The sequence below is a fragment of the Oikopleura dioica genome, chromosome PAR, assembly GCF_907165135.1.
Source record: "Oikopleura dioica chromosome PAR, OKI2018_I68_1.0, whole genome shotgun sequence".
NCBI classification, from domain to species: domain Eukaryota; kingdom Metazoa; phylum Chordata; class Appendicularia; order Copelata; family Oikopleuridae; genus Oikopleura; species Oikopleura dioica.
Window position 1 is genome coordinate 1,024,738 of NC_137293.1, and position 26,454 is coordinate 1,051,191.

The window sequence follows — 26,454 nt, forward strand, 5'->3', positions numbered from 1 at the left end:
CGATTTGGGAACTCAATCAGTTATCAAAAATTGAAATCGTTGGCTTCAATTTTTCATCGTCCTCTTTCTGGACTGGTTACAGAATAAAAAATGTTGCTTCGGCTCGATTTCCTCCAATTTTGACAACGAAACCATAACCAGCTCTTCACAAAAGAAAACTGGCGGGCGAAAGCTTAGTTGATGATGATGTTGATTATGGAGTTGCCATATCGAAAAGAAGACACTACTCGAAAATGTTCAGCCAGCAATCGCGAAGAGAGCAGAGTTGGGCCTTGTTCAAAGACGAAATGCAACTCTAATTCGTGTAAAGAATGGCAGACTTTACTTTACTGGAGCAAGATTGAAGAGTTCAAGCGTCAATATTCTGTGCGAAATCGAGAGCTATCCGGCGATTTTCGCAAATGAAGAGTTCTTCTTTCATGACAAAGCTTCCTGAAGATCAGATGAAGGACTGACGAGACAGAGTAGATTCCGCAAAGATCAACTTGATTGTGGTCGGAGCCCATTAGCAGCAAGTCAATACATCAATTCTGAGATTCGGATTGCGGCACAAGCTATGGAAGAGCCTTACGTCTGTAGAAAAGATGAAGGGTGTAAGTTTCGAAATGCAAATCGATTTTCTCCGCCTTATCGTAATATAATATTTTGTAGCTATGCTAAGCCATCCATATCCCGGAACTTGCGATATTTGCCGTCAATGGCCCATTGACAATGGGTAAAAGTATTTTATTAATCATTATCTATTATTTCAGCGAGCATAAAATATGTTTCAAACAACGGACTCGAGCACAAATGTGGGGCAACAGTTATTTCATCTTGCTGGGTCTTGACTGCAGCTCATTGTTTTCAAGGGAATTTGTGGATGTGGAGGGATGGAAAGCATGTTTTGAATAAACAAGAAATACTGCAGCATTACCGGGTTCATGTGGGGACAGAAGCTTTGCTGCATAATACTTGGCATGTTGATAAAATTATGGATAACTTTCAAAACTTGAGAATCAAGGATGTTTTATTTATCCAGTAGTTCCTTAAATTAAACCCCGATAACGATTTTGAAGGAATTTACTCCTGATGAAATGAAATACAACGATATTGCTCTCCTTCGCCTGTGGCCGCAGAAAAGTCCGTCGAACATTCCTGATAATGATTTGAGCAAATGTATTCAATTTCAAGGTCCTGTTCAGTTTTATGGCCGTAAAAATCAGGATGAAATGACTGCAAACGAATATAAACAACCTGTTTGCGTGTCCAAAAATCCGACATTTGATGAAAACGATTATTGAAAAGGATTCAAGAAGACGATATTTTCGTTCAAAAGTTTATTCAATTTGTCTCTATTTGTTATTTTAGTATTGTAAAAACTCTTGAATCTCTTGTTTGCCTTATTGCTGGCTGGGGACATACAGAACAAGGAAGGATATTGGCAAGACAGCTTCATTTTGGAGATGTTAATTTGAAGGACTTCAATGAATGCAAGAAGAGCTACCAGATTGAGTACAGATTTTCTCTAAATGAAAGTCATATCTGCGCTTCTGGTGATAGAGTGGATGCATGCGAGGGAGATTCTGGCGGACCCTTGATTTGCTTCAAGAGAAGTGCCGATTATCCGGGGACTGCTGGACTCTATGCTTTTCAAAGAGCGTATTTAGTAGGAATCACGAGTTTTGGCACATCATCCTGCAACGGAAGAGTGAGTTGAATACAAAATAATTCAATTCACCAGGAAAAGATGTGTATAATGAAAGATTTGACTGCTCAACAAATCATTACCTCAGAGTAGATTGCTAATAGTCTCTTTATTATCAGTAATTGTCCTTTTCTATTTCTTTTCTCACTTAAGGCTAGGATGGTCGATTTGGCCAAAGCAGAGCTCATAAACTCTGGACTTATGAATGCTAGAATACCAATTAATGGCTAAAAATAAAGATCTATCCTAGATCTTCTGAATAATAGAAGGTTTTTTTGTTCTGCGAAATTTCGGAGTTTTTAAGCCTTGAATATTGGCTATTTTCGCGATTTTGGCCGAGATGCCAACTTTGAAGCCTCTGGAAGTGATTTTTTTTCTTGGCAGAACAAAAAAAAAACCTTCTGTAATTCAGATCTAGGATAGATCTTTATTTTTAGCCATTACTTGGTATTCTAGCATTCATAAGTCCAGAGTTTATGAGCTCTGCTTTGGGCCAAATCCACCACCCTAGCCTTAATTTAAAAAACAATGTCTCTCTCCTGTTAACGATGCTGAAATTTGCAAAATATCTTCAAACAATGGCTCGACTTGCCGTGGCATCATGTAATAGGCTCGGTAATCTGTGTAGAAACCTGATTTAGGCCCTGAAGATTGATTCAGATTTGGTATAGTAGCTCTTTCGGATCCCTAAGTCAGTTTTCCACACAGGTTTTTGATCCCGAGACGCCAAGACGAGGTAGCCGACAGACATGGGTTTCTTGTTTGATTTATTCGGAAAAGAGGAACGACTGAATTGTCTCTGGTTTTTGAAACGAAATTATAACGAAAGGTATTTTCAAAAGCCAGATCGATAGAAACATAATATGAAAATGAAGTTTTTATGATTGAAAGCAGTGAAATATGATTTACTACTGTTTTGACATTTTAACAGTACTTGACGGAAGGAGTTTTTACAGTGATTTTCGATCGCGAAAGAGGAATATTTTGGATGAAGGTGGAACTAGTATTGGGTGTGGTTGGGATAGCGGTTGCGCGTCGAATACGAACTTTGAGCCATATTTACGGCGAAGGAACGCTGGAAAGAAGGATGCGACTGGAGGATGCGATCGCAGCTGTCTGCTTGGAGCAAGCGGTCGAAGGATGCAGCGTTGGGGTCGTTGTTCACGGCGGGGCTGAATAAAATTGTCAAAATTAATTACATTTGTCCTTCCTGTCGTAAAAAGACCGAGAATGGGACCAACTGGATCCGGCAGTCAGGGTCATCCTTCGAGCCCTAGCTTTGTTACATCCAATGTCTCTGGAATGAAGGGTTACCTGCTTAAAAACTCAAAAGGTTCACCCCTCTCCGGTTAACCCGTTAACTGGGCAGTCAATATTAGGCGTTAACGGCCGCGAGGCCCTGAGACGGCCTCGCACATTTTGGCGTTTTCCGAGAAACAGGGCTGAGGAAATTCATTTCTAAGAAGACGAGATGATTCACAAGCGTCTGCTCTTTCTTCTAAATGTTGTTTTTAAGTGTTTCTGATTCGTTCAGTGGTTGAAAACGGAGGTCAAAGTTACGTCACTTTTGGCGTTGAAATTCAGAAAAGGGAAAACGGGAGCGAATTGTATTACGCTTTCCCTTTTTTTCGAGGATTGAAGTTTTTCTTTCGCCTCCCATTGTCCGAATTTCAGGCCGATTTTTTTCCGGAATCAAACACACAGATAGAGAATCGATTGAAATTTTCAAAAATATAAAAATTTTTCATAAAAAATTGAGTCTACGCCTTTTTATCGCGCTCTAAAGGCGAAAAGGCCGTGAGAGGGCCTCGCGCCTGTTAACGGGTTAAAGCCGTGGGTAGGGGTGAAGGGTGAGGGAAACTCGAAGGATAACCCCTTACTACAACTGTGTCAGTTGAAAACCTTAGTCAAGGATCCTCGCTCAGCGTCATGAAAGATCTTTCATACAAAGCAACAACTTACAAATTTGCTTGATAATGGAAATCTGCGTTGTCCTTGTAAAGTCGGCTTGTTTCGACTTCACGCGCTTTCTTGAATGCGAAGATAGAAGTTAAAAAGCCGATCGAGCAAAGAATGATGATCAGCAGCAGCAGAACGACTTCCAGAAGACGGCCGAGTGTTACCGCTTCTTCGACAAAGAAAAGGGCATCTTCTTCGAACACTTAAAATCCTGTTAGACAAGATTGTAACGAAATGGACGTTGAAGAGAGAATATCGAAGGATATTCTTTGGCGAATATGAAGGCGCAAAATATAGATGCTTACCAATATTTTGCAATTTTGGATGCGCGAGCAGATATGATTGTTTGTTCGTATTCGTGTACAGCGTTAAAATGTTCAGGAAAGTATTTTCTTTCTGTCTTTCCGTTTCGGTAAAAGTCGCGTTTACAAGGACTGGTTGAAAGCTCCTCGTCTTCTCCGCACGAACGAATTCTAGCTCTTCGTCGTCTGAGAAGAAGTTTGATCCGTCAGCAGAAGACTCAAAGTCACCAGAGCCTAAAGCTTCTTCTGGGAGTTCTTGAGCGCGGAGGGATTTGTCGTAGGGAAATTCAAGAGGTCCGATTTGAAGATAGAGCAGAAACAAGAACACATTCCATCCGATAAAGAGGGGCTAGAAAGAAAGATTGCTTATGAGCTGAATTGACGGGTTGGAGAACGAGAATTTGTTAAAGAAAGCCTGAGTCAAGGTCCTGAAGGACCTTGTCGAGGTTTAATGAATAAGCAGCTTTCTCTTAATAAAAAAGGAAAGACTGGGACCCGGATCAAGCGAAGCCGCGACCCGCCTTTTCATTAACTCTCTTTCTGAATTGAGTCAGAAAACCCTGAAGGTCTTTCTCAGAGTGCCGAACCCAGCCTCAGAAGAAGCCAAAAGAGCAGTGATTATTACCTGAAGAAAAATGTAAACGGCGATGAGGGCAGAGTTGTGGCGATGAAGCGCGGAAAGTGTTAAAACGGCAAGGAGGATACAGGCTACAGTGATCACGAATGGAGTGAATTGGTCAGAGACGAATTGAAGAAGCTACAAGAGAAACATCAATTACGAATTCGTTTGAGACGGCTTACGGAAGAGAATGTCAAAACGCATATCTGCGCTAGAATGACGATCGTGGCGTAAATGCTACACGCGTCGCGGCTTTTCTTTTCCATTCCTCAAAGTTTTCTTCTTCCCACTTTTTCAGTCGCCATTTCAGTCTAAACCAGCAAACTGGCATTTTGAAAATGTTTCAAGAAAAACTAAAGGCCCTTCAGTCGTATTATTCTTTTTATTTCTAAGAGCACCAAGCAAGTAAAGTTGGCGAGTGAACTGAGTGACGCGAAAGAAAGAGATTATTTTTTGCCGGATTTCTTGATGCCTCCAGAAGTGAGTGGCCCCTTGCCGCCTGCTTTCTTCGCCATATCGGCCATTTTCTTCTTTTCTTCACGCATTTTCTGCTGGTGCGCGATGTCATCTTCGTCCAACTCCTTTGGGCCCTGAAAAGGTGTGTAAAAACGGCGAAATAGGTAGGGTGAAATTGAACGAACCAAACTTTTCTTACAATGGTCGGAAAATATCTCGTCAACCTGTGTCCAAAGCCTGGGTGTCGTCCTGACTGAGGTTGCATGAAAAGCCGCGTAGCGGCTTTTTCGAAAACGAAGCCGCAAAGGAGCGTCGCCACAATAAGTAGCAGACAAAGATGATAAATTCGGGGTATTTTTCAATCTCTTTGAGGCCCTTACATAGGTTATAGTCTATAACTTATAGACACGGGGTTCCGAGCCCATGGTCGGAAAGTAACATTTGGTTCTTACCTTCTTCTTAGCTTTGAGGGGCTTTGCTTTGCCTCCTTGTCGACCACTCATTTTCTTAGGAAACCTCTGAAGCCAATAGTGTTAATTCGAATTAAGGATAGTATAGTAGAATAAATTTAGTAGAAAAGGTAATAAAATTGCTAAACAGTTAATTTGAAATTGTACTTTAATCTGTTAAAATGTTTTCTTATGAATCTGCGGAAGATAGAGTACATACAGTACATACAATAAATAATCAAGTGTTCAATTCTCTAATTTGTTATTTCGGAAATTTCTTCTTTTTTTCCTCTCTTTAGGATTTGAAATTAATTTCACGCGGGGGAAATGAATGGACGCGCGCCGATTGGCTGCTGTGAATCGAACCAATTTTGGAATTTCAATCAAGAAACCGAAGAACAGCTCAATGAGTAGCACTAACTGGTTGTTTTACTCAAAGTCACCACCCCAAATCTCCGAATTGATCGATTCAGATCATTTTACAGATGATAATACAGATGTGGGTTGGAACGAGTTAGAGTATGAGTTAGAGCAATTTACTCAGGATTCCTTGCTCATGAGAGTCATTTGATGAGGAGAGTCACTAGGTCAGACGCTCCTGACTAAATGGCTCCTGCCCAGCTCCAACTCGTCTTAACCCACTTCTGTAGTATCGTATGTAAAAGAAGCTTAGTTGATTAGCTCAGAGATTGGCGCGGGCAGGGTTTGAAATGTCTGATCATGAGCAAGTCGTGCTCAGTCCTGCTCATGCTCAGCCAAAATTTTGATTTTTCAAACCCTGGGTACCGTTAATCTTTTTTAACTTTAAAAAATGGAATGTAATGACTAAAAATAGGCTCAGGATGATTAGGCCAGCGAGCATGTTTTAAAAGCTGAACACCACCAGGTCGCTACAAACCAAAAAATGATTCGACTTGCAAAAAGTGAAAGCCAGAAAAAATTGATCAAAAGGGCTGCCAAAAAACTTTCCCGAAAAGCCGCTAGAAAACGGGCTGAGCCAAAATTTTACGAAGTCAGAAAAGCGTTGAGCCCAAAAGAGCGTTGTTTTTGCACGAAGCTGCCGAAATGGCTTGTTTATTTGCAAAAATTCAAGACTTTTTCGAAGCATAATTTCAAAGGAGCAGTTGATATTAAATGCAGGGAAGAATTACTGTACTACAAACTGGTTGAAGAATCATTACTGTATGAAAAAGACGAAATTATTTTGTGCGAACATGATTATTTTTGAAATAAAGAAGAAAAGCATCATTATTGACGTTCAAGTTCTTCGATCTGTCTGACTGATGATGGTATTCGTTTCTGAATTCGCAGGTGCGGGAATGATGATTGAACGGTACCTAACGTGCTCGAATAATAGTTAGCGCGACTCGAGCAAATACCACAGCTGCAGGGTTTTCAAATTCCGGGGCCATGCATCTTTGCCAGAAAACATCGCTATTTTTTCTTGCGCTTACTCGAATTGCTTCAGATTGAGTCAGAGCCGACAAACGATACGAAGCCCCTAGAATAGCAGTAAAGATGAGGAAATGCTGACAGGTCGGAATTCCTTCCGTCTCAACCTGTCAAAGGAGGAGTCTCCTTTGCGGTAATTGTGGACCGCGTCTGCTCAAATCTATTTTCGGTTTCTCCCCACCCAGAAACTATCGTTCACGGAAAATGCGTTTTTAATCTAAAAAAGCAGCAACCACTTATCCAAGAGCTCGAGATAAGGTTTTTCATCGGAAGGTGGCAATTTACTTACCCGCGTGGCCGATTCAAGTGTCCCTTCCCCACCCTACCAAGAACTACAGCTCAACTCATTTCACTCCTGCATTTTCACGTCATTTTCAAATGAAAAGAAAAAGCTTGCAAATGGCAGAAAAGAAAATTGAGTGCCAAGATCAAAATTGTCAGACCTGTCCAAGGCTTAATCAGATTATGTTTACGTTTTAACCGGATTTCGACCACGTTTTCTGGCAATTTGAAATCGTTTACGTTTCAAAATTATTGTCGAAAAATTTACCTCAGGAAAAATAAAACCTCAAAATCGCGCCCTAAAAACACGCAGGTTCCATGTCCAGGTCAATTCGCACGAATTTCTTTGCAGAAAAAAGCGGATACACGACGTTTTCAGCATACCGACGTTTTCAGCAACCGACGTTTTCAGCATAACGATGTTTTCAGCGCCGCTGAATTCGTCGGTTTGCTGAAAACGTCGGTTTGCTGAAAACGTCGTTTTTCACCTGAAAACGCGTGGGCGTTTAGAGAGGCAATCATTTTATCAAACTACATCTGAAAACGATATTTCCGTAAATCGTAAAATAACATAAAATCGATGTAATATTAATGAATCATTTACAAAAGATTATATTTAACAAAATTATTATTTTTATCTTTTTCAATATTGATTTATCATTATTTTCATTGTTTTAAAACAGATTCACGAAACTAGATAATACGTTTATACTGTAAACTTTCTGGTGATTTATAGTGACTAATGATTATTATGATAATAATGTATTAAGAAGTAATTTAGCTAATTCTTACATTTTTCTAAATAATGCATAATAATGTTTTCTAAATAATGCATTCTTAATGACTCATTTAGAAATGCTTTTAAACTATTAACTAGCCAATTAAATTGCGAGAACCTCGCCTTTAGATCCATTTGGTTTGAAAATTTCGTTCCGGCAAACGCCCACGCGTTTTCAGGTGAAAAACGATGTTTTCAGCAAACCGACGTTTTCAGCAAACCGACGAATTCAGCGGCGCTGAAAACGTCGTTATGCTGAAAACGTCGGTTGCTGAAAACGTCGGTATGCTGAAAACGTCGTGTATCCGAAAAAGCGGGCAAATCGTGAGCGCGTTGAGATAAAACCGTATTTTTAGAGGCGGGCCGAGGGTTTTAACTGAATCGCCAACCGGATCAGCTTTCAGATACAAATAGGTGCATCCCTAGTTTCACAAGTAGACAACGTGTCTGGCAAAATTGCGAAATTTTCCGGAAACTCAAGTGCTTTTTGGTCAAAAAGCTAAACTGAAATTTATTTGGGCGAAAATGCGATTTTTATTTATAAAAAAACACTAGACATTTTCCTTGATTTCATCACGAAGAAAAATGAAATCTACACTTTTAACCATAACACTTAGAGCAAAACCCAAATTCAAACTTAAGCTCGAACCCTAACCCTTCTTTTTTTATCAAATTTTCGCTGATAAGGACAGATTTGCCGTCATCTCGACTCAAAAATGAAGAGTTTTCAAAATCCAGTCTCTCGCGCGCCCTCCGCGCTTTTCATGAAACCTCCGTCTTCGAGGGATTCGCGCTCGACCGTTGTCTTTCAATTATTCTTTTTTCTGAAAAATGAAAATCTTCAATTTTTTCTCGATTTCTTCGATTTTTGCAAATGAAGTGAGGACGTTTCAAAATGACATTTGCGAGGAGCCCGTTTGGATGAAATTGAATGGCAAAGAAGAGAGGTTGATTCAAAGCCAGTTTCCCGGACAGAGAAATGTTCAACTCGAGATGCAGGAGCAGAGATGCAAGTTTTGTGGAGACGATTTGGTCGAAATGTTCAAGAGACGTTGTTGCGGAGCTTCAGGTAATTAAGAACCCCCCCCTCCCCCGTCAACGATTTTCCTCAAAAAATCGAAAATCTCAAAACAGCCATATTTTGGCTTCTGAGTATGTCTGGAAGTTAAATTTATCATAAAAACTTGTTAGAAGCTCTTCTGGACCAATTAAAATCTAAAATATAGGCAAAATTGGGACTTTTTTGTCATTTTTCGTCAAAAAGTCCAATTTTCAAACGCGATTTTGAGGGTCTTAGAGTCGAGATAGACGCCCAAAAAATGAAGCCTCAAAATCGTTTTTTGACCTGTAGAATCCATTTCAAAATTTTGAAATTCCGAAAATAGATTTTTCGAAAATTGTTGACGGGAGGGGGGGGGGGTTCCTTAAAGCGATTAAAAAAATTAGTTCGAAAAATACCGCTAGAATATCTTATCTTATTTCAGATGCAGAAAAGCTGATAGAATTTTAGATTTCATAGAAAATAAAAAGGCTTATGGTTTTTTTGAAAATAAAATGAAATGAAATGATGAGTACCAATCATCTACCGTGGCAAAAATTTGATCTACGAGATAAAAATCTTCGTTATCTTTATCCTCTACCTAGTTCTCATGTAGATAAACTGAGTAGCGAAGATCATGATAATATTCGATGTCAAATCTTCCGTTTCTGTACGAAGTACCTTTTTTTTAATTTGAATTTCGAGGCCACGCGGGTCGACAGATGAATTCCCATTTGAATTTTCTTTTCAAACAAGGTCAAATAATATTCACTTTTCTTTTTTAGAAGAGCTCGTTGATCGGCTAAGACGCGATGTGCACATTGACGAATCGGACATTTTCAATCCCAGGTACATTTCTCTTCCACTTTTCTTGAATAACAAATTTGTTAGATTCATTCACACGCCTCCAGTTGAAAAGAGAAATCTCCAAGCTTCGAGTTGGAAGGGCCATGATTCGATTCACATCGAGCGACTTTCAGATGGATTCAAAATGGCGAAATGGGATGCCAATCAGTTTTTAAAGACTTGGAAACATACGGCGATCCCGAGAGCTGGCACAGGACTGGGTTTTTATAAGCCGACAGCGGACTTGAAGATAGTACCGCGAAGAGGATAAATTCAAGTTCATTTTCGCAGCTGATTTTTCGATCCCCTGGATTGAGAATGAGAAAAAGGCGAAAAACAAGATTTTTTTCGTAACCATTTTTTTCTGAAAAATAAGATAGTGACACTCTTATTTAATAAATTACTTTTTAAAATTTCGAAAAATTAATAAAAGAAAACAAAAATATTTTTCAAATTTCGACTCGAATTTTCCCTCTTTCAGCGAAAAACCCGAAAAAGTCCGATCGTCCCTGTACAATGAGTGTTGTGGAGACTCCTCCTGTTCTTCTCAAAAAATCCTCGATTCTTCCATCAACCAAGAATGCTGCGGCGTCGGCTGCAGATACGAAGAGGTTCTAGAAACCTGCGGCGCTGTTAAATGGGTGCCAATGAAATAATGCCCTTTAAATTTTCTGTACATAAATTAAAATAAAAAGTTTCAAAGTTCAAAAACTTTTTTCTTTCTAAATTCCGCTGAGGGAGAAAAATGCAAATTTTCATCCAAGAAATCAGACACATGTCTCGTGGTCGAAATGAAAGAAAGACGCTCTGCGAAATTTTGCGGTCGGTTCGTGTAATTGGCGATTTTAATGAAGAAGCGAGACTCTTTTTTTTTATTCCCTAATGATATCATATTTGGATGATTTTGAAAAAGGACTCAAGGAATTTATGAATAAGTGGGAATGAATTTTGAGCAATTATGCAGACATATATTACATATGATATGTATCACTAATACAATATTAGGCAGACAGGTATTCAAGTTTATAAGCTGCAGTAGTCAGGAGAAGTTATAAATGCAATAGGATAACAGACATTTACCCCTTGGTCAGCAATAGCATCAGTCGATATAAGTTTCTCTTCCGCATCTTTTAAGGTTCTTTTATATTTTTGACCTTGAACTTTGATGTCCAGAATTAAAATTCTACAAGTAAATATTTAAAACTTTATCGAGCGTCCTCGAAAACTGACAAAAATTATAAAGTAAAAACCTCGTCCTAAATTAATTCGTTGAATTAGGCTATGACTGTAACTGGCACTATAACTCGTTACTCCTGGAAAAACGAAGATCGTCCCATCAAGCAATATAACTGATGAAGAGTAAATTGGCTAAAATTAATAAAATATGATAAGAAAATTTTTTCAAAGTTCGAGAGAAATTTTCGACTAACGCGAAAGAGAATTCCAAATAAAAGCCAGGTATTGTTAATCAATCGCCAAATTTGTTTCAAGGTCTCATATCTCCAATTGTCATATCCTCCAATTGTCAAAAGACTTCCAGAAGACAGGCCGACTAAAGCAGACTTCTGAATGCACCTATATTTTGCTCAAAATAAACTTTTTCAGGATGAAGAAAACCTTGGATGCGGCGTGAGATAAATCCAACTAGAATTAATTAATGTCTCTACTGAGCATTTTCTATTTTTTTGCCCAGCAACAGCTGTTGGTCGACCATTATAAAGACCCAGACCACCGTTGAAATGATCCATCTTTGTTTCTGGTATTTTTGAACTCAAGATTCCATTGAATTGCTCGCAATTTGTGCCCTTTTCCGGCCAGCCGAAGCAAATTATTGCTAAAATGCTATTCAATCTAGATTAAAGGACTTCAACCTTTGTCTCCTTCTTGAACGGTTACCGCCGCATGTCCATATTGAAAATAATTAATCAATCTAACTTTTAATTCCTTGAATATACATCCGTCTAACCGCGCAATCTACAAGAGAATGATATTTTTTCTTCCTTCATTTTGCCTACTCTTTTTCCATAAGACTCGCCACCAAAAACGTGCACCTTGCCACTTATGATTGCGAGTCTTGACTCATAAGTATACCGTGAAATATGAGCAGATTCGCTTTCTGGAGGGTTGACAGATATTTCTGTCTTTCTCGACGCATCAGTTTGTAACAGGTAGGGTTTGTACTTCTCCGTCAAGCCGAATGATGTCATGTGAGGTAGAATAACAGTAATTTGTCGAGGGTCCACATAAGAATAAATAAAGTTTTTGATCATGACTTTTCGCATTTTTTTAAAAACTCTTATTCTTTTGTCTTGAACATAATCAAGACCAATCAGTTCAATTCTACCGACATCTTCTTGAAGAATTTCCTCGCACCAATCTTTGCACCAATCTTTTTCTCGACACCATCTTTGACCGCAATTTCGTTTTATCTTGTCGACATCCTCCGTAGTTTTTGGCTTCTTCTTCAAAACTTTAAGCACGGTGGTTGCTAATGTCCGATTTGTGGTAATAATAAGCTCAATATCTGCAGTTGCCGTTGAATTTGAATCGAGAATGAATCGTTGTTGAAGAAAATCAGAGTCAATCCAAAGCGAATTATTTCGAAAAAATCCAAGATTCAAGAATGTCTTTCCGTCATAAAATTTCATAAAAAACGTTTCGATAACTTGCGTTTTGGCTTTTTCCTGAAAATTTAAGCCCTTTTTTTCATCGAATTTGGCTCACCTCAATTCTTGTCTGAAAGCTGATTTTTTCTGTTCCATTTAATTTCAATTCAAGAGAGCAAATATGTTTTAATTCTTCCAGCGAAGAAAAGAACTTATCAGGAATAATTGTCTTTTTATAAGATGCGCGGTAAATCGAAATTGCTGACTTTGGAAAGAGTTTTATATGGAAAACAGCGTTTTTCGCAAAAGCCGGGAAAATGTCATCATGGAAGGCAAAAGAAGGGTTGCTCGTAACAAGAATTTTCTTTTCAGGTTTTTGTTGAACAAAATCAATTTCGATCATGTCTTTTTGTAGAGGATAAAAAATTTTGAACTTTTAATTTGCATTTTTATCAAGTTTTTATCCGGTCCAAAATCGAATTCGATCTCAAATGTTGCATCAAAGACATAATTTTGAATGAAAATCCGATCATTCGTGATTACACCATGACAAAAATATTCGCATTCATCGTTGTTGTTCCCAATTTGATCAGTGTAAGACAGATCATTTGGGGAAAATAAAGCGGAAAAGCAAACCGCCATTTCTTCGTATTTGACAAGTGATCCGATCCACTCGCTGCCAACTGTCAAAAAGTTTCCATCTGCCTCCAACAACAAGGAATATTGAGTATTAGAGAGATCCACGCTTCTTGTCACGAGAATAAGAACCAGCCGCTTAATGTCAATCTTTTCAGAACTTTTTTTTTTGGCAAAGAAAACTGGTTTTAATGACAAATGAGTCCCTCTCAATGGTATGACGTGAACGGGCTCAAGATCCCTGTATATTGCCGGCAACGCTATCTCATCTTTTTTCCACCCTTTTTCATGAAAGGAGTCGTTATTTGTTCTTATTTTCGTGGAAATTTATAAAGAAATTTGAAAGACGACTCCCCTTTCCAAAAATTTCGCTTCTTCTTATTGTATTCAGTGCGATAGTTGTCGAAAGCTTAATCCAGTATTCTCCAAGCCTAACACTCATCAGATAGAAAGTTCCTTTGAAGCTGATAGAGGACATTTTCGCGTTGAAATGATTGCTTGCTATGAAACCCTGAGCCACTTCGAAGCGATTGTTATTATAATCAGGAGCAAAGAAGTAGCATTTATCTGATCTTCCAGTTGGAGAGCTTTGACTGGTCGAAAACAGAACTCATAATAATTTGAAAAGATTGCTTTGACCATTTACAAATAACAACGACTGAGAAGATTTTCTTGTCATTCTCTTTTTGACGGATCTCGATTTGATGAGTTCCTATTGATGATCCGAAATGAAAAACGAAGAAACCGCTGAAAAATAAAAGAAATATTAACAAACATTGAAGTATGCTCACATTCCACGGAGTCGATTGACAATAAAGACCGAGTCATTAGCCTCATCGATGATCATCAAATTGCCTTTTACATCGACCAGGAAATGCTTGTTATTCAGAAAAGTTGCACCACTTGACTTTTTAGAATTTTTGCCAAGTGAGATATTTTATATTTTTTTAGAAAACATTATTTTTTTTTTGAAAAACTCCTTCATAAAAGCCAAAAAAATAAGGAGCTTCAATGTGAGCTTTCTTTCTTTTCCCAGTCAAATCATAAAGAACAATTGGAAGTTTTCTTGTTTTCGGTGGATTATTTGACCACCGACCAGTTATTCTTTCGAGCAGTAAGGGATTGTTTGTTTTGTTGTCGAAATTTGACTCGGTTGTCGTTTCGTGCGGTAGAGTCGTCTCGGTTGAGGTTAACTCAGTTGACATCACCTCAGTTGTTGGTGAGAAAGTTGTTGACGTAGTCGGATTATTTTTTGACTTCTGAAGATCAAAAACAGGAACCATCTTTTGAATCGAGCCCATTTTCTCACATTCATAGAATTGGCAGGGACACCCGTTTTTGCAGTACTTTTGAGTGGGGCAAACTTCTCCGGCAGAATCAAATGATCTAGTAAGCTCGAAGCAGATTGACTCGCAAGGAGAAATTGGGTAAGTCCTCATTGTCTCCAAAACGAGGGTCTTTGAACAAAGATGGCGGCAAATTTTCTGATCGTAAAACTTTTTCTTTTTACAGCGGCGCAAATTGAGTTCGTTTTCTTCTTCGGTGAAGTCAAATTGTGTTTTCCCTTCTCGCTTGAGTTCCGTTAGCGGCTCAGGAAGAATGAACTCCTGCGTTTCGTAGCATTGTTTCATCAGATGTCCACAATAATCCATCGTTTCGATTTGAACGCATTTTTTATAATTTCGATGACAAGTCGAAGTCAAAAAAGTCGTCACACCTCGAGATTTCTGTAATGAGTACCAATTCGCTAGAAATCTCAGTAAAAGAATAATCTTCTCAGAAAACTTACTGATAAGCATAATTGTGATCCAAAAGAGAGAACCCATTCCAACATACCAGCTTTTTTGCTGCGTCGTTGCAAATCCATGCCGAGTTACTCTCATCAGCGGTCTCGATCTTTCCTTGTAGGTAACATTCTTCAAATCCTGCTTTCTTGTGTTGATGCTTCGAGTTGACAAAATGTCTTTTGCAAACAAATAAACCTTGCCGTCTTTTTGTTTGAGAATTCCAAGACAGTGACAATCCATACACTTAATTAAAATAAAAAAAAAATTTTCCTGATTCTGAAAACCTCGACTTTTGTGTGATGCAAATTAAAGAAAATCTCTTTGATACCACCAGTCATAATCGACTTTTCTCTGAAATTCTTGAAAAAGTAAGTTGAAAAGAAAATTAAAGTGAAAATGAATTCTAGATAAAAGTAAAAAGTAAAAGTCATCATTCAAAATGAACCAAAACGGAGGCAAAAGTGTCAAAAAGTCAGACCAAGGAATGACGAGTTTTCCCATGAAAAACTGGTTTTATCATCAAAAGTTCAGTCAGTTTCGCTCTTGAAGAAATTGGACTTCTAGCATTGACTGGTGCAGTTCCTGCGTAATGCTCTTGTTTATATGATTACCATGGCGAAAAACCACAAAGCGGTGTCTCGTAATATGGGCCCCCAACGGCACAGGCTTTCTTGTACCTAGTCATGTTCAAAGTATTATCGCAACCAAAATGTTATCCGGTACATGAAACATTGGCTTGTTGGAACAAAAACATGGAATCATGAACAAGATAACGATAAAATAATTAACTGAAGACTTCAACAAGAGATGACCTAGATTTCCTATCATTCTGGGCATTTATTTCTGATTAAAATAACAGACAGAGAAAACTACTGAGAAAACGATTTTGTAAACAGAAGAAAGAAGTTCACAGTGTTGAAGACCCTACCAAATTAATTGCTGAACAGAATTTTTCTGGCCTTATTCTTAGTTCGCAGCGCATCCGAGTTGCTTGAATTTATTGTTCAAAAGCATCTTGCGCTGTCGATGAAGGAGTCTTCTCATTTTGATTGGAGCCCATTCGTTTCTTTGCTGGGGAGTGAGACCATCCATGCAGACGAAAGCTCTTTGGTAGCTCAGGAGAGACGAGATAAGGTCATTGATCGACTGGCAGATGTCGTTCTCGTCGAAAACCGAAGGGACGAAGTCGGCAGGATTCCCAGAACCGGCATATTTGTCGCATGGGGTGGTAGATCGCAACGCAAAGTTTTGCACTTTGGCTATGAGTCTGTCAATAACTTTACCCTTTCGGACTGGGGGGATATTCTTGTTCTCATAGGCGGCCAAAACACCGTTGTAGAGATTGATGCCGGTTTGTTGGACCGAGGCCCAAGCAGCGGTTGCTTCATCAGAAACCTGTTGGCCAGAAGCAGCTGCAGCGAGGACAATTGGAAGAACCTGAATAAAGTTTTAAAAGAGTGATTTAAACAGATCTCTCTTGATTTTTGAAGAAAACCCCAATTTATGAGGCTTTTTCGCGAAAAATCCAAAGCAGAGAAAAATAATCGTACCTTCATTTTGTTTTCGAGTAAGAAATACTTTCTCTCGCAAATGATGAATTGGACGAGGAAAAACTGAATTTAAACAATGAAAATAATCAACCGCTTGGTGTGCTCAAGAGCGCCGTCCGTATTAACGAAATACTAACTCCGCACTACGTGATGAAAGCGCAACTTCAGCCATTCTATACGTCTTTTCTATGCAGCCATATATAGAATCGGTCAGCTCAGCTGCGCTATGGGGAATTTTTATGTGAATCCCGCTACGCTGAGCTAAATTTACAAGTCAGCTCCGCTATCTGAGATAGCCTATCTCTGCTATAGAAAAATTTAAAAAATTTTTAACTCTTATTTTTATTTAATTTCGAAGACAATTTTTTTAAATCTTGTTGATACCAAGACAATTTTTATGCAATAATGCGATAAAAGTTCTATCATAGAACGATATTTAGGTAAAAATTTTTATTGATGCTCAAAAAAAGAACACTTGGTTATGCGCGAAGAATCCGCAGAAGTTGTTAAGATCCCCCCACTGAGCATTTTCATTGCAACCATTCTTGGTCAGGTCGAGTTAAACGGTCATACGTGGTCAATCTTCGGGGTAGGGATCCCGAAGAATAGACGATTTTAAATACGCTTAATCTTCGGGGTAAAATCCCGAAGAGCTACCGATAAAAAATGCGGTCAATCTTCGGGGTCTCGAAAATCCGGAGACGAAGAATAACCGATCAACATTGTGGTGAATCTTCGGGGTCAAAAAAAACTTTGAAGATGAATACTTATAAAAGATCAGCATATTTAATTTTTCTATAGTTTTTCCTGCTATGAATCATAGCATATGATAAACTATCAAACAAATAGAAATCCGATGTTATAAATTTCAATAAATTTATGAATGAATAATAATGAACAATAATTTAATGAATAATATCTAATAAAAGTGGCCGATATTTCTGACCAAAATTGAGGGATTTTCGAATAAAAAAAGTTCGTCCTAAAGATTGAAAGCCAATTAACGAGTGGTCGTCATTTGCCCAAGTCGTCATCTGCCCAAGTCGTCATCTGCCCAGGTCGTCATCTGCCCAACTTGGGCAAATGACGATCTCGGGTGAAAGACGATCTGTAATTGAATATTTATTTGAAAAAAGCTTTTCTGTAATTCACAGGAACGGACTCATCACTGTCCAAGTCCGGAAGTCCGGTCCATATATTTTAATAGCAAAGACTTACTCAATTACTAATTGACAATTAGGCCTCGATTTTCTAAAAAATATCCTGAAATTCAGAGTATTCTACTCTTCCATACTTATAACTAGCTTCCGGAGGAGATTCATAACTTTTCTCTTCTTTTCAAAAGTTATTACTCAAGTTCAAATGTGAACCGAGACTCGGCTGCCGATTCACTCGGCCCGAGTACCCTCGGTTCCACTGGGACTGTTCCACTTCGACATTTTAATTCAATCAATTCAAACAAAATTTCATTCAAAGTTCAGACTAAACACAAAACCGACTTTAGCACCTTTTTCCGGCGCCAAGCGTCAGCAAGGCGTATAGGTACGCGCAGTTTATTTAGAATAGGCTATTGTTGGCGAAAACTCATTACACCTTGCTTAGCGAAACGATGCTAATGTCCCAGATGAAATTGTTTTCTCAACAAAAACTGTCGAATTTGAACTGATAAGAGGTCAACTTCCTGCGAGTAGTCTTCTTGCAAGTAGTCAGTTTAACTTTTATCTTGCTGCATTTTTCTTAAATTTTGAATTCAATTGCATCGTCATTCACCCAGGTCGTCATTTGCCCAAGTTGGGCAGATGACGATCTTGGGCAGATGACGACTTGGGCAGATGACGACTTGGGCAAATGACGACCACTCCAATTAACAACTCTATTATTGAAAGTTTTAAACAGTTAACTATTTTAAAAGAAGAAAATCATCAAATCTGATTGTCCCTTACCTCGGGGCTCCGCCCCTCGGTCCTAAGATGCCGGGGTCTAGTCTAGGGTTACTTAGGGTTACCTTCGGTAACCCTAACTAACCCTAGCCTATCCCCCTCGGGTAATTTGTTCCGTCATTTTTGAAGGTGCCACCTAACCCTAACCTTTATTTTAGCAAATACTATGATTTTAATTTTTTATCGGAAAAAGTCTTTGGTATACTTCCGAGCCATTTCGTACTTCAATGCGCTTCAAGAATGAAGGGCGCCTTGAAGATTTTTGAAGCGCAGGGCAGTATACAGTATACTGTTTACTTTTTTACCAACTCTGGTGCTGATAGCAACATTCATAAGGCGGGCGGATGATAGGAATTTCGATAACGCAGCAGCGAAATTTAGCACTCGGCGATCACGAAAACACTCATTTGACCCCGAAGAATCACCGCATTGTGCATCGGTTATTCTTCGTCTCGGGACTTTCAAGACCCCGAAGACTGACCGCATTTTATATTGGTAGCTCTTCGGGATTTTACCCCGAAGATTGAGCGTATTTAAAATCGTCTATTCTTCGGGATCCCTACCCCGAAGATTGACCGCATATGTCGAGTTAAACATTTTGCACGTACCTTGGTATTTCGAAAATGGGGCTCCGAGCCGGACGGGGTTCCAAGTACCGAGCCGGGTGTATTCTTGACTTATATTGCTACCAAAATATACCGTGCGCGATACGTGGAACATTGACTGTTTTGATGAAAAGAACATGGAAAAATGAACAAAGCAATTGCCAGCAATAAAAACTACCGGTATCGGAAATTCTTTTCAAAGATATCATCCTGCTCTTATTCAAGTTCCTTTTTATAATATTAGTTAATTTTTACGAAATTATTGAAGTTTTTGACCTTTTTAAGGACTACGGCGGAAGAAGAAAATGTCCACAAAAGGAAATCAACTGTATAGATGTTATCCTGGCTGCATTTAATTGCAAAAGAGGACGTTTTCAAACTTCTAGTCAAAAAGGACAATATAAATTTGCCCTTATTTTTGCTTTCACCGTAGACGATGTATCAATAAAAGCCGATTGGTCAAGGTTGGAGGATAAACGACCCAACTAAAAGGATAATAAGCCTAAAAATTCTCTTCTGGCATTTGAAATGCTGCATTTCCTTTTTCGTTTTTTCCTTTTTCCCAATTTTACGAGCAGCTTTATAAAACCTCTTGATAAAGAAAATGAAGGCGGTTACTCTACGCAGTATTTAAAAAAGCTAGAGATTTTCATCGACAGAGAAACTCTCCGTAAATATTCTCTCAACATGTCTCAAGATTTAACCCTCAATGTGCTTTTGCAAAACTCTTGTCGCGTAGAAATCAAAATGGCTGACGACGCGAAGGTTCATCAACTCAAAGAATTGGTTATTCAAAAACTTAATGAAGGTGAATTCGCGGGACTCGGTGTGCCGAAAACCGACAACATGCGATTAATTCGTCAAGGAATCGAGCTGAAGCCGAATCAAGCGGCGATTTCGCAGTTTGTGATGGCAAGTGGCGATGTTCTCCACTCGCAGTTGCCCAACCCACTATCTCTTCTCCTTCAAAGACGCATGATCATTAATCAAGCGGACGAGGAGCCGAGCAGAGAAGCGACGAAAATGAGGAACATGTCGATTTATCAGCGCAATTTCGAAGAATGCGTCAAGGCGTCGAAAAGAGGCATCAATCCGAGCGAAAGACCTCGTTACAACGATCCATCGCGCGAGCCTCCACGTGATCCGATCCTCCGAGATTTAGGTGATATGGTGGACGATCTTGGAAACGCGCTAATTCAATGGAGCAGCCAGCTTCAAATCGCTGCGGATGTGCTTTTGGCTGATCGGAAATATAAAGACGACGGCAGGCTAGAAAGAGAGAGATGGCTAATTGATAATAACATGCAAGCAGCGAGATATCTTTCCCCAATTGTAAAGGTAATATTTACTTTTGTACTATTTGTGTCTAAATCCCATTTTTAGCAACTGTCAGCTTTCATTTTTCCGATAAATCGTGGAGAAGACCCTCGAATATTCAAAGTAAAATGAGTTTATGTGAAACCATAAGGGTAGAGACCCATTTAAAATGAGCCAATATGCATGCGCTATCTGATAGAAATTCATTCTTTTAATACAATGTGTTTAATACATGTGTTTTTTTTCTGTCTGATCTCCATTGAAAAATAAAATTTCATAAGAAATATTTAAAATTTCTCGAATTTTTGAAGAAACAAATGAATTTATTTGGCAAAAGCAGGAAATATTACATGATATATAAAAACAGTTATAATTATAATTTTTACAAAGGCACCAGATCCAAATGATTTCATAAATCATATCTGGAAAACAACGAAGAGACATTTCAAAATCAAGCATTTCTTTCAAAGCCAAGAGCAAAATTTTCCATCTGTTTCATGCATTTTTCAACAACGACTTGTTCCGCCCGAGCGATGTTGGTCGCCATCTCCTTGTGGTACAAAAACTGTTCGTCCCAGTTCGCCCCTTCGATTTCTTCGAGGAGATTTCCCAGGTGCTCTCTTCTTCTGTAGATTAAAAAGAGTGCGCCACGGTAGAGACGGGCGGTTTTGGCATTTTCATCGTCGTCTTCTGGATTGTCATGATCCTAAAATACTTTGAGGAAAAATCTTTTGTTTGACTCATACAAAAACTGTTTCAAGAACAAATGACTCGATTCCACAGTTGAAATCAATGTGACCTCCTTCATCCCCAGTTTGTTTCAGAGCATTTGACGCTATTTCCTCGCACTCTTCTCGTGCTTTTCCAAGTCGAGCTACGCATGCATCGACGATTTCATCTTTGTACAGGTAGATATTCTGAATTTTATGCTAGACCAAGGTACGTAGCTGATCAGCACACCTCTTCGACTTTTGACACATCTGAAAAAGTGAAGCCATAGGTTTGAGCCATTCTGACATTTTCATCAACCCTTAAATCGTTATAAATCTTCTTCTTCAGGTTGAGAAACACTTACACTGAAATTTAGGCTTGTTAAGTTTCAGTCCTGAAAATCCACTGTTCAAAGACCCTTTGAACAATTTCAACTTGAAATTTCGCTGGAAAATTCAATCAAATCAGCAGTTATTCTACCCATAAGAAATGAAAAGCTCTTGGCCGGCGGCAATGCTTTCATCAGTGGTCATCTTCATAGCCCCGCCCTCTCCGACTTCCCAGTCGCAGTTTGGCTTGACTTCGTGATTCCAAAGGTCAAAAATGGGACCGAGAGCGCCACAATCGCCCTCGCCAAGGCCGGATATGAACCAGTCAGGATGGTTTTCCGGGGCATCGTTGTAGTAATATCGGGTGGTGACGATAGAATATGCCCTAGAATCCTTTTGGCTATCAAAAATTGATGAGGACACCTACCTGTGAAATTCTTCTTCTTCAACATTGTATTTTTCAAGAATCTTCTGCAACTTTTTGTAGGAATCCACATAATCGGCCGTCGCCAAATAAAGGAAATCGAACGCAGCTGGAGTCAAAAAATCATGAAGCTCCATCGGCCAGTAGTCCAACGGCGTCGTGTATTCTTTTTGCATCGTCGCCAAATATGGCCAGAGTTCGGACTCGTCTCCTTTTCGCAGCTCGAAAAGAATGAAGAGACTGAGTGTATCTGCGCAATCGAGGGGTTCATTGACATCGTCTACGTCTGTAATGACGGATTCGAGCGCCTCGATAGCCATGGTTATCATGATTGTCTGCTCTGGAGGGGCGAAAAAGAGCGTCTCCCCCTTTTCGAGATCTTCTTTGGCAAAAACACCAAGGCCGTAATTTCCCCGTCTGATTTCTACCTTTTAAAAATTAATGATTTTTTTACATTTTGCAAAAAAAATTACCTTTTCCGAGAGCTCCCATTTTTTCCAATTCAACAAATCTTGGATCTTTTCTTCGTCAGTTTTCTCTTCAATTGACTTTTTGATACTCTTGATTTCGATATTATCCGTACAAGTTTCGGGATTGATACATGTCTTTGAGATATTTTTGTGTTTGAGTAAAGGTTGTGTCTCTTCTGGCTGTGGAATTCTCGAGTCGAGGGAAAAACAAGGCTCATCGGCTTTGATTATTGGAGCAAGAATTGGTTCGCTCATGTTGCAAATTGTCTTTCTTGAAAGATTCTTTTATGAAGCGATTTGGTTGAGGCACCTTTAAAGGTTGCTTGAACCGGTCGCGACTGGCTCAAGGATCCCTCTGCGCTGCTCCCTTCTGACAAAGTAGGTTCAGAACTCATGTAAGATTGCCTGGCAGCGGACACCGCGGGGCAACTCTGAGCGACATCCATTGAAAAAGTGCTGCTGCGACAGCGAGGTTGCTGAGAATTTGCCTCCAAGGCACATGTCTACCTTGTTGAAATTGACAACAGAAGGTCAGCCAGATTTTAGAAGCACTGAATGAGATGACGATTTTTCTTGGTAAAAATTTAGCCTTGGTTTTATTTGTTTAATAAATATTTTGCTTAATTATTTATTTTTGATAAGGCTCATAATTCTTGTTTTTAAAAATGATAATTCATATAATAATTGATGTTTCTCTCCGAATAGATATTGTCTTTGATGAGTTCAATGGAATTATCTCCGCTAATTTTCAACATTTTGCCTTTATTTATTGTAAATAGTAATTAACCTTCGCCTGATGTGTTTAATAAATAAGTTGGAGGCAAGATCAAACCAGAAACCTGGGTCGATTACGTCAACCGCGGCACAATACTGAAGACACTCCCCAAAAAGCTATTAGCTTTTTAGAGTTAAACTCGACCTTCCGAGAACATAAAGGGCTCCTGGATGAACTTTGTCTGGACATAAAAAGTGACGCACGCGATCGAAGGAAAAGCAGGCGAAAGATCGGAGCGGGTCAGTTCGAGATTTGAAAGAATCTGGAATCATGAAGCTTTTTTCTCTTTTTGGAAGTTTTGTTGCCGCCTCGGAGAAGGTTGATTACTCCGGAAGCAAAGTTCTAAGGTAATTAAAATTTTTTTTATTTTTTGCTCATTCTCTTATTTTTTAGAGTCACCGTCGAGGATGAAGCCCAGCTCAAGTTCATCCGAGCCGTGAGCGGCGATTTTGACATCTGGAAGGACGCTCATGTCAAGGGCGATGTCATGGACATCCTCGTCCCTGGAGAATACCTTTCTCGAACGTCCAACACCCTTCGCGCTCGAGGAGTCGAGTTCAACATCATGGTGGATGATGTCCAGGCTCTTATCGATGAAACTACTCCTTCGAACACTGAGTACACTACCTACGCCGACTTCGACTACAATACCTATCACACTTTTGACGCTCATCAGCAGTGGCAAGCTGATTTTGCTGCGGAAAACAGCGATATCGTCAATGTCGTCGAGTACGGAACATCTCTCGAGGGCCGACCTTTGAACACGATGGTCATTGGAAAAGGCAGTCGAAAGATGATTCTTCACGGAGGAACTCACGCTCGAGAATGGATCAACCCGATCGAAATGATCAATTTCTCCAAGCAACTTGGTAAGTCTCGATTTTCTTTCTTGAAATCAATAAATATTTTTCAGTCGAGGAGTACCGAGCTGGTGGTGAGTCGGCCAATTACCTCAACGATCTTGAATGGCACATCACTATCAACACCAACCCCGATGGCTACGTCTACTCTTGGACAAACGACCGAATGTGGCGAAAGACCCGAAACCCAGACACGGGCGGAGTTTGCGTTGGTGTTGACCCCAACCGAAACTGGGATGCCTGCTGGGGATGCCCAGGCGCATCGGCTAACACTTGCAGTCAGACTTTCTATGGAAGAAGTGTCTTTAGCGAAGTCGAGACAAAGGTAACCTCTGTTTATACGATCCAATATTCATGTTTATTTCAAGGCCGCTGCTGATTACATCACCAACATGTCTGGCAACGTCGTCGGATACGCCGATGTCCATGCCTACAGTCAGTACTGGATGACACCATTCGGCTACAAACGAACCCACCCAGCTGATTACGACGACCAAATGACAGTTTCCAACGCTGCTCGGGATGCAATTTACGGAGTTCACAGAAAGTTGTTCGCCACTGGAAGCATCTATGACGTCATCTACCAGGTTTTTTATCTGACAATTATATGAGAACAACGTTATATCATTGAAAAATTCGCCCTATAACAATTCATAGGCTTCCGGAAACACAGCCGATTGGGTCTACGAGACCGCCGGTGTCAAGTGCTCCTTCGCTCTCGAACTCCGCGACAAGGGTCAGTATGGATTCCTTCTCCCTGCCGATCAAATCCAGCCCGTCAAAGAAGAAATGTGGGCCGGTTTCACCGCATGGGCAGATCTCGCCATTCAGGGTCTCTGCGACAGCTAGATAAATTAACTGTGCAATTCAAAAGAAGACTAGCTCTATTCAAATGAATGGTTCAATAAATGCTCTTTTCAAATTTGAAATTTATTCACAGTTATTGACTTTGGCCCGGAAATGGCGTTTTACTCTTTTGAGTGCTTGATCTTTGGGATGCGATATTTGAACATTTCATAATCCGATCTGAAAATAATTCATTAGAAAAAAAATTGTTTATTCAATTTACCTGTAAATATCGATAAATTCTTCTATCACTTCCAAATCTATTCCCTCAAAAGCTGTGGCAAAGAGATTTCGATGATTTCTCATCAGCTGCTCGTTCAATTTCGAGTCGTGCTCAACTTCGATCAGGAAATTGCATGTTTCTTTATTATCTTTCAATGGTTTCGCATTGCTCGTGTCAAAAAGACGGCGCTTTATATTGAACCTTTCCTACGTTAAGTTGGTGGCAGAGCTCGCGCATATCTTGATCGAAAGTTTCCAATTTGATGATGAATGTGTATGTCATTTGGCAGACAGAACAAATTGCACCTTGGCGAAGTAGCCGCTGGTCGGTTCGGTAGCCACTTGAGATGACGTATTGCATGTACTGATTTGATAAAACTGATTGAGGAAATATTGATAGGAAAATTACCTTTTTGAATTCTCCACGGCGATGATCATCCCATTGAGTCAAAGATTTCCCATGTTTTGCCTGACAAAGAATGCATAAATTGCTAGGACAAAAGAAAAATTTTTTAATTAATTTTTTGAGAACCACAATTATGTTTTTTAGGTTATTTGTAAGAAATTTAATGATTTCTAGAAGATGATACTCATAAAGTTCTATCAAAACAGTGAAAAGATATGCTTTGCGCTCTTTCTTGTATTCATCCGCAAACGCCGACAAAACCTTACTAATCGGGTCCTGAACAATCAGCACTCTCACTTTCGATCCAGCAGCTTTTGTCTCCAATTCTCTCTCATCCGCAATCAAGTCTGTCTTCAACTCATTCTTGTCCAATTTCGCCTGGAGTTCTTCAACATTATGATGAATAATGCCAAGAAGTCCGTTTGACTCGCCATATGGAGTTTTGCAAAGAAATACGCCATTGCCGTAGAGGCTGTGGCGAAGAGTTTGAGCTTTGTTAGGCGGAGTTAGGAGCTGAGTGCACATTTCGTCGATTCGCAGTAAAAGATCGCCTTGTTGTGAGCCTTTCAACGGGGTCGGAAAATGCGTTATTTTTCTAGAACTTCCCATTGTTCCTGGCTAAATTGACCCTTATCATGTAAATTATGCAAAACAAGCTCGTGTTTGTTCAATTCCTGGTTGTTATCCTTCATTTTATGCACTTGCTTCTTCAACAAATGAATTTGTTTCGCTGACGATTCTTCTTTATTCAAAAGCTCTTGAAGCTGGTGCGTTGAAAATCGTGCATCCGAGGCTTTTATTCTCTCAGAAAGTTTCAGCATACTTTTTTGAAGCTCTCCCACCGACCCTGTCAGCATGAAAATACTAACTGTGACATAAAGTAAAAAAGCGAGAACTGCTAAGTGGCGATACATTTGAAATTGAAGCGGGCCCAGAAAAAAATATTGCCAGAATAATGTTTTTATTAATCTTGATGGACCGGTTGATGCACTGGTGGTGATGCCCGCGGGAGCAGATAATTGAAATTCTTTTTGAGATTTTTTCTTCTTCATCATTTTTAAAGGCCCAAATATCTTAGTTTCGAATGATTGAATATTTTGA

The 26,454-nt window shown here is 39.4% G+C and overlaps 6 protein-coding genes across 6 annotated transcripts; 2 read left to right on the plus strand and 4 right to left on the minus strand.

Moving 5' to 3' along the window:
• Nucleotides 1-2,437: 2,437 nt before the first annotated feature.
• On the minus strand, nucleotides 2,438-4,912 carry LOC145704312 (uncharacterized). Its single transcript, XM_081781762.1, has 5 exons — nucleotides 4,750-4,912; nucleotides 4,574-4,705; nucleotides 3,952-4,297; nucleotides 3,650-3,848; nucleotides 2,438-2,859 (listed from the first exon to the last, which is right to left on the minus strand). The coding sequence occupies exons 1-5, from the start codon at nucleotides 4,831-4,833 to the stop codon at nucleotides 2,688-2,690; spliced, it is 933 nt and encodes a 310-aa protein (XP_081637888.1). The 5' UTR covers nucleotides 4,834-4,912; the 3' UTR covers nucleotides 2,438-2,687.
• Nucleotides 4,913-4,934: 22 nt separating this feature from the next.
• On the minus strand, nucleotides 4,935-5,571 carry LOC145704313 (translation machinery-associated protein 7 homolog). The gene is made up of 2 exons (XM_081781763.1): nucleotides 5,476-5,571; nucleotides 4,935-5,157 (listed from the first exon to the last, which is right to left on the minus strand). Exons 1-2 carry the CDS (start codon nucleotides 5,524-5,526, stop codon nucleotides 5,014-5,016), a joined length of 195 nt encoding a protein of 64 aa, XP_081637889.1. The 5' UTR covers nucleotides 5,527-5,571; the 3' UTR covers nucleotides 4,935-5,013.
• Nucleotides 5,572-8,799: 3,228 nt separating this feature from the next.
• LOC145704141 (uncharacterized) lies at nucleotides 8,800-10,235 on the plus strand. Its single transcript, XM_081781581.1, has 3 exons — nucleotides 8,800-9,053; nucleotides 9,809-9,872; nucleotides 9,915-10,235. The coding sequence occupies exons 1-3, from the start codon at nucleotides 8,816-8,818 to the stop codon at nucleotides 10,138-10,140; spliced, it is 528 nt and encodes a 175-aa protein (XP_081637707.1). The 5' UTR covers nucleotides 8,800-8,815; the 3' UTR covers nucleotides 10,141-10,235.
• A 5,486-nt stretch (nucleotides 10,236-15,721) lies between these two features.
• LOC145703502 (uncharacterized) lies at nucleotides 15,722-16,515 on the minus strand. Its single transcript, XM_081780864.1, has 2 exons — nucleotides 16,449-16,515; nucleotides 15,722-16,335 (listed from the first exon to the last, which is right to left on the minus strand). Exons 1-2 carry the CDS (start codon nucleotides 16,452-16,454, stop codon nucleotides 15,865-15,867), a joined length of 477 nt encoding a protein of 158 aa, XP_081636990.1. The 5' UTR covers nucleotides 16,455-16,515; the 3' UTR covers nucleotides 15,722-15,864.
• Nucleotides 16,516-21,497: 4,982 nt separating this feature from the next.
• LOC145701050 (SET domain-containing protein 4-like) lies at nucleotides 21,498-22,499 on the minus strand. Its single transcript, XM_081778280.1, has 3 exons — nucleotides 22,248-22,499; nucleotides 21,778-22,202; nucleotides 21,498-21,735 (listed from the first exon to the last, which is right to left on the minus strand). Exons 1-3 carry the CDS (start codon nucleotides 22,497-22,499, stop codon nucleotides 21,498-21,500), a joined length of 915 nt encoding a protein of 304 aa, XP_081634406.1.
• A 755-nt stretch (nucleotides 22,500-23,254) lies between these two features.
• Nucleotides 23,255-24,808, plus strand: LOC145703554 (carboxypeptidase A2-like). The gene is made up of 5 exons (XM_081780928.1): nucleotides 23,255-23,366; nucleotides 23,413-23,888; nucleotides 23,933-24,204; nucleotides 24,248-24,466; nucleotides 24,537-24,808. The coding sequence occupies exons 1-5, from the start codon at nucleotides 23,290-23,292 to the stop codon at nucleotides 24,726-24,728; spliced, it is 1,236 nt and encodes a 411-aa protein (XP_081637054.1). The 5' UTR covers nucleotides 23,255-23,289; the 3' UTR covers nucleotides 24,729-24,808.
• Nucleotides 24,809-26,454: the final 1,646 nt, after the last annotated feature.